The sequence below is a fragment of the Saccharomyces mikatae genome, assembly GCF_947241705.1.
Source record: "Saccharomyces mikatae IFO 1815 strain IFO1815 genome assembly, chromosome: 16".
Taxonomy (NCBI): domain Eukaryota; kingdom Fungi; phylum Ascomycota; class Saccharomycetes; order Saccharomycetales; family Saccharomycetaceae; genus Saccharomyces; species Saccharomyces mikatae.
The window spans coordinates 648447-661163 of record NC_079271.1 but is presented as its reverse complement, the minus strand read 5'-3'; the positions used below and the strand labels follow the sequence as shown (position 1 = coordinate 661163).

General features: G+C 35.3%; 4 protein-coding genes and 2 non-coding genes across 6 annotated transcripts; 4 read left to right on the top strand and 2 right to left on the bottom strand.

The window, feature by feature from the left end:
• Nucleotides 1-1369: 1369 nt before the first annotated feature.
• Nucleotides 1370-3025, top strand: THI22 (putative phosphomethylpyrimidine kinase; the record flags this gene model as incomplete). The annotated part of the gene is made up of 1 exon (XM_056226370.1): nucleotides 1370-3025. The coding sequence occupies one exon, from the start codon at nucleotides 1370-1372 to the stop codon at nucleotides 3023-3025; it is 1656 nt and encodes a 551-aa protein (XP_056080095.1).
• Nucleotides 3026-4497: 1472 nt separating this feature from the next.
• Nucleotides 4498-4569, top strand: Smki_16.trna13C. Its single transcript has one exon. It is a non-coding gene; the product is annotated as a tRNA-Cys (tRNA).
• Nucleotides 4570-5120: 551 nt separating this feature from the next.
• On the top strand, nucleotides 5121-6437 carry CLB5 (B-type cyclin CLB5; the record flags this gene model as incomplete). The annotated part of the gene is made up of 1 exon (XM_056226369.1): nucleotides 5121-6437. One exon carries the CDS (start codon nucleotides 5121-5123, stop codon nucleotides 6435-6437), a length of 1317 nt encoding a protein of 438 aa, XP_056080094.1.
• A 696-nt stretch (nucleotides 6438-7133) lies between these two features.
• On the bottom strand, nucleotides 7134-8612 carry CLB2 (B-type cyclin CLB2; the record flags this gene model as incomplete). Its single annotated transcript, XM_056226368.1, has 1 exon — nucleotides 7134-8612. One exon carries the CDS (start codon nucleotides 8610-8612, stop codon nucleotides 7134-7136), a length of 1479 nt encoding a protein of 492 aa, XP_056080093.1.
• Nucleotides 8613-11094: 2482 nt separating this feature from the next.
• Nucleotides 11095-11190, top strand: Smki_16.trna12K. The gene is made up of 2 exons: nucleotides 11095-11131; nucleotides 11155-11190. It is a non-coding gene; the product is annotated as a tRNA-Lys (tRNA).
• A 169-nt stretch (nucleotides 11191-11359) lies between these two features.
• Nucleotides 11360-12595, bottom strand: MRI1 (S-methyl-5-thioribose-1-phosphate isomerase MRI1; the record flags this gene model as incomplete). The annotated part of the gene is made up of 1 exon (XM_056226367.1): nucleotides 11360-12595. One exon carries the CDS (start codon nucleotides 12593-12595, stop codon nucleotides 11360-11362), a length of 1236 nt encoding a protein of 411 aa, XP_056080092.1.
• Between the last annotated feature and the right edge of the window lie 122 nt (nucleotides 12596-12717).

Below are 12717 nucleotides of genomic sequence, written 5' to 3'. Positions count from 1 at the left end.
TCAAACTTCCTTAAAGCGGCCTAAATAGAGTTATTGTCGGTGGTTAGGTTAACTCCCGATGTTGATTGAGAATAAAAAATATGACCACCTTAAACTACATACACACTACATAAATATCTGATTCTCTTGGGGATCCCAATTTAATGATTGCAATAGAAGTCTTCCTCTCAAATTTAGGTATCCACAAAAATCAATCACTACTCTACACATTCCGTTATATACGGTGTTTTTCGTTAGCTATATTGAAACGCTTGCATTTTAACTACCACTAAACCAGATGACTGTTCGAATCCTATTCCATTGGTCTCACAATTTGCAACATCTATAAAAAGAGTGGTCTTCAGTGACAATGAATAATTTTTTGTTCCAGGAATTCTTAGTCGAAAGGTATGACAGTAGTGTAAAGACGTTATGAAACAACGTATGGAAAGTCCATTCCTCTGTAGTATTATGTGCCCGAGTAATAGTGGGTTGTCTAAACCATCCTAATATCAAATAAATTAGGAAAGTGTTTTCTTGATGTATTCAGCCATATGTGTGTCATAATGCGAGTGTTCCACATTTAAAAACGATCATCAAAGGTTGTCTATCGACTAGTATTCATACCTATAGTTTATTATCATATACAGCATGAAAAGATGATATAAATGGTGAAAAACAGTCATCAAATCATCGTCTTCCTTTTTTGGATACGTCAGATCCATGAACTCCTCCTAAATTGTGTCATATGTGGTCCTTATTTAAACAACGTTTGGCATTCTTTTCTATAAAATAGCTCAAGGTGCCTTTATTCTTAATATTACGATACGAACCCGACGAAAATGGAGTCCCAAAAATTGTCGCTACATCTTATTAGTTTATGTATATAACAGAATTACTATGAAATACACTTAGTGTCAACTGGATACTCGGAGAAATACGTGAAAGAACATTTTAGAAACAGATTAGGGCGATATGAACTTCCTGTGGTTCTCCAAAACGTTATTCTTGTATCTAATTACCTATTTCAGATCCAGCATACGCTTCCTTTATTCGCATAGACACACAAAGCACTATGTAACATCAAGCCTTATGGAACTGCACGGAAAATCTTGGGAGCCGTTACTGTTTATTTTCACTTTGCAACCTTTTGTTAACTTAATGACACCTATACGTATTTATTCTCTCTTCTAGTATATTGATGCTTTCAGACCAAATATTGGAAACCCTTAGAGCTGTATGATTTGTGAAGAGATATTCCCGATATTTAAACAATAGATAAAACATGCAAAATCAGAGGCAGAACGCAATGTTTGTGCCTTTTATTGTTCTCCTAAGACTTGACACATTATTAGAATAGTGTGTAAAATCAACATTCCATCTTTCCGTTATGACATATTCTACAGTGAGTATAAATACGCCTCCCCCATATCTTACTTTAGCCAGCAATGAAAAACTACCAACCGTTTTGTCCATTGCCGGAGCAGATTCAAGTGGTGGTGCTGGTATTGAAGCTGATATCAAGACTATCACTGCCCACAGATGTTACGCCATGTCATGCATCACTACCTTAACTGCTCAAACTCCAGTGACGGTGTACGGTATTCAAAACACACCAAAGGAAGTGGTTTCCCAAATACTGGAAGCTAACCTACAGGATATGAGATGTGACGTCATCAAGACAGGTATGCTTACGGCTGCTGCTATTGAGGTCTTGCACGAAAAGCTTCTTCAGCTTGGTGAAAAGAGACCAAAACTAGTGGTTGACCCAGTTCTTTGCGCCACCTCTGGTTCTTCTTTAGCTGGAAAGGACGTAGCCGGTTTAATTATGGACAAAATTTCTCCCTTTGCTGACGTTTTGACTCCAAACATCCCAGAGTGTTTTAAATTATTGGGTGAGGACAGAATGGTTAACAAATTAGAGGACGTTTTTGAGATCGCCAAAGACATTGCTAAAATCACAAAATGTTCCAACATTTTAGTGAAAGGAGGCCACATTCCATGGGGTAATGGAAAAGAAAAGTATGTTACTGACGTCCTTTACTTGAGCGCCGAACAAAAGTACATCACTTATAAGGGTAAATTTGTTAATACCACCCATACTCATGGTACTGGATGCACCCTGGCTTCTGCCATAGCATCCAACTTAGCTCGCGGTTATTCTCTTCCCCAGTCTGTTTATGGTGGTATTGAGTACGTCCAAAATGCCATTACCATTGGTTGTGATGTCACCAAGAAAGCTGTAAAGGACAACGGGCCAATTAATCATGTTTATGCTGTAGAAATTCCATTGGAAAAAATGGTCAGCGACGAATGTTTTACTGCATCAGACGTTGTATCTAAGAAGCAAGTCAAAGGTTCTTTTGACAGAATTCCTGGAGGCAACTTCTTTCAATACCTAATAAACCATCCCAAAGTCAAGCCACATTGGGACTCATATGTGAATCATGAATTCGTCAAGAAAGTGGCAAACGGCACATTAGAACGCAAGAAGTTCCGGTTCTTCATTGAACAAGATTATCTATACTTGATCGATTATGCCAAAGTTTGCTGCGTCTCAGGTAGTAAAGCTCCAGGTTTAAAAGACCTAGAGAAGGAGCTACTTCTTGTTGATTGCGTTCGTGAAGAATTAACTCAACATGAAAAAAGGTTAAGAGAGGACTTTGGAATTAAAGATCCTGACCACTTACAAAAGGTTGAAAGAGGTCCTGCATTAAGAGCTTACTGCCGTTACCTCAACGATATCTCCAGAAGAGGCAACTGGCAAGAAATAGTTGTTGCCCTCAACCCCTGTTTAATGGGTTATGTTCATGCTCTAATCAAACTCAAGGATCAAGTGACTGTAGCCGAAGGGACTCTTTACCGTGAATGGTGTAATACTTGCTTATCTTCATGGTCATACGAAGCAATGCTTGAAGGTGAAAGGCTTTTGAATCGTATCTTGGAAACATACCCTCCAGAGCAACTAGATACTTTAGTGTCAATTTTTGCTGAAGGTTGTGAACTCGAAGCCAATTTCTGGACTGCCGCCATGAAATATGAATAATAGATACTGATAGAGAGAAAAGTTTAGACATGATTGATAAAGATGATACTATTTCGTATACAAAATTTGCTAGTAGATCTCCATGGGTGTATAGGTATAAATAGTCCTAAATAACAATATTGTTGGGATGGGTAACTTGTCATTGTTCATGCATGTTCCTATAGTAACACGTTGAATGCCTATATCGTAAACAAGGTACACGTCCGTATATGTGTACATGTTTCTATTCCTATGGTGACACAGAAGAAATACTACACGAGCTGTTCAAACAATAACACAAGAGACGCCAAAAATCCATTGACCGAATATTAACTTAGAATATATATGCCTAAGTGTTGGAATATAAATCAACTATCGTCCATCAGCTATTAGTCATACTACTAGTGTATTATCGTATACAGTGTTAGATGATGACATAAGTTAGTTGATGCTGAAATGCAACGATTGATGATGTAACAGGATATTGAATGAGAGCATGTAAATTACGAGTTCCATTTATTGGATTCATATATCTTCAAGGATGACTTCTAGTATATTATATGTACCAAATAATATTACCTTTATCAACAATGAATCCCAACAATTATCAAAATATTCACCCATTTCTCATTACCATATTAATAATTAGTAGTTCTGTAAGTTGTAATAATTAAGAATAAGTCGTTATTTCTTGAATTATATAAGAGAGGTATGTAAAAAACACGCTGATTGGTTATATTAAACCCAATGGTTCAGACATAAATCAGAGTTTTGATGATAAGAATTTGGTGATAACTCATCTTCTTATATAATAAGTTCTGATCAATTAATAGATCTTTATCTTACTAATGCAGGAAATTCAATTATTAGAACTTGCCTGCTCCAATTTAATTGGTATAATCATAAAAATGTTTGTATTTATTTACCCAATATCATTAGTGAGATAATGGTGGAGTTTGATGTAATTGTTGGGATTCCATTTTTTATGAGGCAATAATATTAGGTATGTAGATATACTAGAAGTTCTCCTCAGGGATTTAGGAATCCATAAAAGGGAATCTACAATTCTACATAATTCTATAAACATTATTATCATCGTTTTATATGTTGTTATTCATTGATCCTATTACATTATCAATCCTTGCATTTCAGCTTCCACTAATTTAGATGACTATTTCTCATCATTTGCGTCATCTTCTAACACCGTATATGATAATATACTAGTAACGTAAATACTAGTTAGTAGATGATAGTTGATTTATATTACAACAATTAGTATCATGTTAAAGAATGTTCGTCATCAACTACAACAATTTATATGAATAAATGTATAGTGGTAATCACTTATTCCAACAAAACTACTAATTATCAACAGTTAGTTTCAAGTGTGGTTCGCGATTACCCTTTTAAGTAAATGCTAACGTTTCATCTACAACATAGTCCAGGCTAACATATATTATGCACTTCAAGCCCTGAAAAACCATAATCATAAAGCTCGTATGGCGCAGTGGTAGCGCAGCAGATTGCAAATCTGTTGGTCCTTAGTTCGATCCTGAGTGCGAGCTTTTTTTATTGAAATAGTTTTTTTATCATTGTATAGTTAACGCTCCTGTAGTCTATAGACAAGATTAAAGAGCAAAGCTAATTATATCAGCTAGAACAAGTCTTTTTAATTGGCATCTTAGTAAACAAGTTCAGCAAACATACGTGTGCCTCGAATAATAAAGACGCGTTTTTGCTGGTACAAAACATAACGGCTACACGCGTCGTGCTATTCACGCGCTTTGCCCACATTGGGATAGCGCCCACAGCATCTCTGTGCTGATTTCTCTTTCCTCTATGAATGGCGACTTGTTACTGCCCTGTGCTACGAAAGTAGTTTCTGCTACGTCCGTCAGTTTGTTAGAAGCTACACGTAACCTCTTCTTAAGCTTTTTAAGAAGAGACAATTTCTCTGTTCAGGTTGTTTGTCTTTGTACTCTGAAAAGGCTAAACGTTGCAAGCTTTTCTCGGTCCATCAGTTATCTCACAAACAGCAAAAGAGCTAAGTAAGTTGAACATTTAGCAATATTGCGCCTATAACTGTAATTAAAGCCGCTGAACACTTTACTGAACAATGGGAGGTAGTCAAGATTACGAGCAGAGCATTAAAAGAAGTTCTTTGATTCATAACGAGAACGAGAAGCAATTGTGCAGCGAAGACATGACGATCTCTCAAGAAAAAAAAATAAATCCGGTAATTGATAGCTCTAGTAAGCACCATATCCAAAACTCCAAACCAAGAAGGGCTTTAACTGATGTGCCAGTAAACAATAATCCTCTAAGCCAAAACAAGAGGCTAACAAATACCAAGGCCGTAAAGGTACGAAGGGAAGAAGATATTAGGCCTATCTTTAGCGCCGCTCAAAAGAGACAGATATATAACGATCGAACAGCAACATCAACAGCGTCAGCAGCCGTAGCTAAAAAAGAAGGAGAAGAAGGAGAAGGAGAATATGATGATCTTTCAATAGTAAGGAAAAAACGCAGGACTGGAGTTGAAGAAACTGGTGAAATAGTCGGTTGGAAGGATTTAGATTATGTCGAAAAAAATGACACTGCAATGGTAGCAGAATACTCTACAGAAATTTTCGATTTTTTGTACACAAGAGAACTAGAAACCCTACCGTCTCATAATTACCTATTAGATAAAACGTCAAAGTACTATTTAAGGCCCTCCATGAGAGCGATATTAGTGGATTGGCTAGTAGAAGTTCATGAGAAGTTCCAGTGCTATCCCGAAACTTTATTCCTATCTATAAACTTGATGGATAGATTTTTAGCCAAAAATAAAGTTACTATGAACAAATTACAGTTATTAGCAGTCACTTCGCTCTTCATAGCGGCAAAGTTTGAGGAAGTGAATTTGCCCAAATTGGCCGAGTACGCTTATATCACTGATGGCGCTGCTTCTAAAAATGACATAAAAAATGCAGAAATGTTCATGCTAACTTCTTTAGAGTTCAACATTGGTTGGCCCAATCCACTTAATTTTTTGAGAAGGATCTCCAAGGCAGATGATTACAATTTGGTTAACAGAAATATTGGTAAATTTATTCTAGAGTATGCCTACTGCTGCCATCATTTCATCCACTTACCTCCGTCTACCATTAGCGCAATGGCAATGTATATAGCGAGAAGAATGACCAATAGAAGCAAGAACGAGCTATGGAACAAAACACTACAACATTACAGTGGTGGCATCGATCCGACGGAAGACGAAGTATTTCAATCCCGCTGTATCGATCTAGTCACTGACATTGCCAGTTCTAAAATTCGTTTGGATTCATTGGTTTTGAAATACAAGAAGCCTAGGTATGGCTCTGTTTATTTCCAAGCCTTCAATTGGTGCAAAGCTGAAATGGATAGTAACTTCCAAAACCTTTTCCATTGACAACCATAATAGTACTGGTACTACTCAAAAATCCGCATACGCTTAAGACCGTTTTTTTCTTTCTGCTTTTACTCGAGAATTTCTGCATCTTCATATATCGTTAGTTTATAGTAATAAGCATATTAACTTCCTACGCTACTACTACTACTACTACTACTTTCACTATTATTATTACTATTATTATTATTATTATTATTATTATTATTTAGGTTGTTTTCGAAAGTAAATTAAGATAATTATACTAAAAGAATTTTAAACGAAATGAAAAAGAAGTTAAAATAGTATTTTAACGAAAATAAAATACTGAAATCTGCTAAATGTCAAACTCCAGATGCAAAGAATCATTATTTCTTATAATTTTCTTACTCTATCGTCGCTACATGCATCCGGATATTGCTGAACTGAAACAAATAAAACTTATGGTACAAAATTGAAATTGTAATTAAAAATTAAAATTAAACGTATGGTGAGATTGATGAGAATAAAAATAAAGCTTTTATTATGGTATGGTAATCTTAGGTTTCAAACCCTATTTACTGGCTGCTTCATGATTCTTAAATGAAAAGCCCTGAAACTGGATTTGAAACCTATAAGAATAAATGGAAATGTGAAAAGAAATGGATTAAAAGCGGCGACACCTTTTATATGGACATTTAGCAGTAATTTTTAGAAATTAGTAAGCCCTTGTCCCTTTTCTCATTCATGCAAAGTCATTATATCGTAGCCGTTTTTCCTAACCTTCAGAGCCCATTGAACGGAAATTATGGAAGCTTTCATAAATCTTCTAGACTGATATTTTCTATGAAATTCGTCGTGAACTATCGAACTTACTAGATAATCCATTATCATATGACATACGGGAGCTAGTTCTTCTTTAGTATACCCACCGCTATAGTGTATTAGGTTTCCATCCCATTTACCTTTACCTAACATTTTTCTTGACATAAACATCGCAGCGGCTGCGCATAACGAGGGTAATATCCCTATAAATCTGAAATCTACTAATGATATCTCTAGTAAGAATTTGGCAAGAGTTCGGGACTGTATATCGTAGTCGTCTGCCTTCGAAATTCTTCTCAGAAAATTCATTGGATTGGGATAATTTAGGTTAAACTTTAGTGTCTTCAAAATAAATTTCTCCCCTTCTTTAATTTCGTCTTCCGTACATGCACCATCTGTCTCTGAAGCGAAATGTTTTATACTAGGAGAATATACCTCTTCATATTTGGAGGCAATGAAAAGGCAAGATGTACCAACCAGTTGTAATTTATCCAACTGAACTAGCTCTTTGCCCAAAAATCTGTCCATTATATTAATGGCAAGATACAAGGTTTCCGGTAAGAGGCCGAACTTGTTATGAATTTTAACCAACCAATTAACTAAAATATCTCGGTTTTGATGAATGTTTCTATGCTGATAGAGATCCTCTTTCTTTGGTAAAGTAATGACCTCCAGTTGATGAAGGTACTCAAATATATCATTGACGTATTCACTAACCATAAAAGGATCATTGACATCTTCCGCATCTAGATCTTCCCATTCATATTCTTCTTTACCATTTTCATCGCACACTTTAAATTTTTTGGGTAACTCTTGTTCAACAATCGTAGAAATTGGTCTTTTTTTCCCGCTATCATTCTCATTTTCGTTATTTCTAACGTGAAGTTGACTTCTTGTTGACTGAGGTTTTTCATTTTCAACCGGCTTATTAATCATATTAGTGCCTGGTTCAATGTTTTTTAGGGGATCATGCTGGATTATTTCCTTGGCAGAAGAGGATTCATGTACGCTTATATTTGCAGGTGATTCAATATTTCCTTCCTTTATGGAAGTTAATGTACCAAATTGCTGACTGGTTGGATCTTGGTTCTCTTTATTATCCGAAAGATTGCTTTTGGTGAGTTGGCTTATACTATCATCCTTTGGGATCCTTTTCTCCTCTAGTGCGGCTGTTGGTCTTGATACGCTATCTCTAGTGAATTGAGGAATTCGGCTTCCCTCCTTCTTTGCAGAATTGAGTGCTGATTTGAAATTCGTTAGAGCTGAGTTGTTCACATTACTCTTTTGGAATGTCGTATTTGTGACATTGTTCAAGGCCAACCGTTGTACATTCCTCAAAAATCTTGATGAACTAGAATTCTGTGAATTTTCTGTATTTTCTATTTGGTTCGACATCTATGTGAGCGTGATAAGTAAGAATATTTCCTCGAAGAAAATGAGCAAGTTTTTGAAAAACTGTTGATAAACGAGCGAAGTGAAATTTCAATACAATGCTTGAAAATATCTGAAATCTCTGTTAAAAGAATCAAAAAGTGCGAGAATACAAAATAAAACAAATGATTAATCACTAGATCGCTTAAAAGTATTCTGTTCTAACTTATCGGGTAGCTTGCAGTACGTTTTATTATACACTGGTTTAATCAAAAAAAGATAAAAAAATGTCCAGTATCCTCTCACTATTTTTCTTCTGCTTTTAGAAGTATTGATAGGAAAATACTTCACTTCTTGGAACGAATAACGAAGACAATACCCAGAAATATTCAATCCCGGTAAAGTTGCAAATTTTTAAAAATTCTAGCTAAATTTGGCAAAAAATTAACCTAAAAAGAATCTATTTTATTATATTTTGATATTTTTTCCTCTCTAAACTTTTAAGAAAGGATCTATTTCTCTTTTCCCTAAACAGGTTATATTTTCTGCTAAGAGGAAAATTTCTGAAACTCTATGCTCAGACTATTAGTGCCAATTGCAAGGAGTTTTCTAATTCCTCGAGGGACAGACACCGAAGTTCATCTATATCGCGAACGTCGTTGTTGACCTTTTCCTGATTCGATTACTTTGTTTACAAAATTCCTTTTTTGATTAGTGCCTTGAAATTACATTTTCCTAATTGAGACAAATATGTAAACATTATGAATAAAAAGTTACCCGTATTTGGTCTAATCTCGTCTTTTTAGCGGCTATTTTCGCGAATCAGGCTTAAAAGGAGTGCTCATTCTAAGATATCACAGTGGTAATTACTCTTGCAGTTGATTTTAAGCTTCCCATGCATCGCTGTTAACAATCATGGCATGAAATGCGCGGAAGGAAATCTTATGTTCAGATGATTTCAAAAAATCCTTACTAGACTAGTCAAGGACAGAATATAATTTAAGGTCTTTAGGCGACAGACCCCTATAGGGCTGCAAAAACAAGGACGATAAAAGTAACTCCTTTCTACCTATTTTTGCTTCAAGGTTGTATTCCAAGAAAAAATAATTCCTGGAATATTACATCAAAAATTTTTTGTCCCTTTTGTGGCGGGAGTATTGTATGAGAATATCAAAAATCAAAATCAAAAATGCCTTATCTATCCAAAAAATTGTTTTTGACCATACCTTAGGGATGTCACGTCAAATTTTAGCCTAAAATATATATGTTCGAATTTGAAAAGCCACATAGCAGTGGCATATACCAATTTCGAGCTGTTCAATCAGACCTACTGATTGTTTGACGTCTGGCATCTTTTTAGGAAGGTATCTTTGTCAGTAAGAAAATAATGCAACTTCCATTCAATCAATCCTTGCTTAAAGTAAACTTGAAAATGTCTGTCTGTGCTCATTTCGCAGACTAATTACTCTGTACATGTTGTTGAAACAGGATACAACTATCGTCCATTTAATCAGTAGTTATATTTCCAGTTGGTAAAAAGGTGACTTATTATTCTTCGTAACTAATTAATGATTATATGAAGTAATCAGACATGATACGTCATTGATATTTCAGGATAAAGAATGATATGTGACGACGTAATAGAGAGGGTTCAGCAAAGCCTTGACCAACTTGTTATTTAAATATTCAAGGGCATGAGCCGTTACATTGAAACTATAGTAAATGGTCTCAACAATGTTATATTGGCTATGTTTAATATGATCAGTCGGCGTGTTATTTATATACCTCTCATTTATAGTATAAAAAGATCTGCTTTTATTCTTAATTACTACTACAACTTAACTACTAACTATTGACAAGAACAAGCGAATGGTGATTATATTATTGTATAAAACTATCGATCCTTTCTTGTGGTTTCCTATTTCCTCGAGAAGAACTTTTTAGTATATTCTGTTGGAATAAGTGATTACTACTATACATTTATTCATATAAATTGTTGTAGTTGATGACGAACATTCTTTAACATGATACTAATAACGTTGAGTAAATTAATACTAACATTCTTATGGTGATACCAATTAAATTGGAGTAGGGAAATTCTAATTATAGAATTTCCTACACTAATAAGATAAAGATCTATTAATTGTCCAGAACTTAGTATATAAGAAGATGAGTTATCACCAAATTTTTATCATCAACACTCTGATTTATGTCTGAACCTTTGGGTTTAATATAACCAATCAGCGTGTGTTTTATATACCTCTCTTATATAGATTAAGAAGGAACGACTATTCTTAATTATTACAATTTACTAAACAACTAATTATCAACATATTCTGTATACATAAAAATATTACCCTTATCAAAAACTATCTCAAAGTCACTCATATCTCACCAGCAAAACTCTGCAAGCTCCCAGCAAGACAATAAGTTTAAACTTGAATCTCGCGTTTCTTCATTACTTTGGTAAATAAGACTATTAGATGGTAGTGCAACGAAGAACTCATCCTTGTTAGCTCAGTTGGTAGAGCGTTCGGCTTTTAAGCGCATTTGCTTAAGCAAGGATACCGAAATGTCAGGGGTTCGAGCCCCCTATGAGGAGTTCTTTACTTTTTCCTTCACTTTTTTGGTGAATATACAGACTAGAATTTAAATTTCCCAAGAGGTTCTGAGACAATGTAATGAAATTCTATCTCACAATACTTGAAGAATGAAAAAATAATTTTTGTGCCTTAATTTAAACTTTTCGATTCACACTATAAAATGGTTAATTAAAAAAGAGCTTCTAGCTCAAATTCACCTTTAGAATTCTTGATGAATACACCTCTCTCAGTGAAAATCCCATCAATAAACTCATGTGGAGTAACATCGAAGGCAGGATTCCATACATCAATTTCAGGAGGGGCAACTCCTACCTTTCCCGAGATCGGCTCTCCTGCCTCATTCAAAACCAAAGTACCATCTTCAGGATTAACCATTGCACCCGTAACCAGTTTAAATTCTTCAGGCCTACGTTCTTCGACAATAATCTCATCACCTGTTTCAGTTAAATTATCTATAGTTGTTTTTGGAGCCACTACAAAGAATTTAATCCCGAATTGCTTACAGATTACAGCAAGTTGTAAAGTACCAATTTTGTTTGCTGTATCTCCATTGCGAACAATTCTATCGGCTCCTACAAACGCCGCCTTAATTGGAATCGGGCTAGTTCTAATTTTATACGCTATGGAACTATCTGTAATTAAAGTTGACGGAATATTCTCAGAAACTAATTCGTAAGCAGTTAGCCTTGAACCTTGATTATAAGGCCTTGTTTCGAGTGGGAATACATGGTCCATCTTGGGTTTGTTTTCGATATTCGATCCGGAACTTGCTTCATTAGTTTTTGCCAATGAATCCTTCCATAAAGAACGGATAACACCCAAAGCCGTACCATATCCAGAAGTTGCTAAGGAGCCAGTATTGCAAATCGTCAAAACAGCGAATCCGCCTTTAAAACCATCATTCATTAACGTATCCAGTAAATAAGTAGCCCCATTATCACCCATTTTTATGTTATTCGCCAAATCCTCATCTATTAACTGACAGACATAACTGTATAAATTATTGTCGAAAACCTCGAGGTTCTCTGATGATGTCAGTATATTTTTAATGTCTGCAAGGGAATTTGATAGATTAACCGCTGTTGGTCTGCTGCTCAAAAGGAAATCTAATCTCTCATTAAGCACTCTCTTTGTGGATTCCCAATTTACTGGCAGATACAGTGTGGTAGCACTGGAGGTTGGATTATGTTTTACCAATTGTATTTCTGTCAAGACAGATAAAGATCCCACAATCGCAATTGCTGGAGCACCTCTCACTTGCATATTTTTGATAACTGAGTAGCCATCATCAACTGTGTGAATTGGAACGTATTTAGTAGTATATGGTAGGAGAAGTTGATCAAGTACCTTCACTGAAACCTTTTCTGGGTTCGATCTATCAAAAATAATGGCTTCCAACGACATCTTCGTTTTATTAAAGCTTGATAGACTAAGTTGCTGGTGAAAGATTTTTCTCCTCGACCTTTTGTTGCAGCTTTCTAAATCGATGGATGAGGAATACTTTCGTTGGAGCTATCATCTCATCT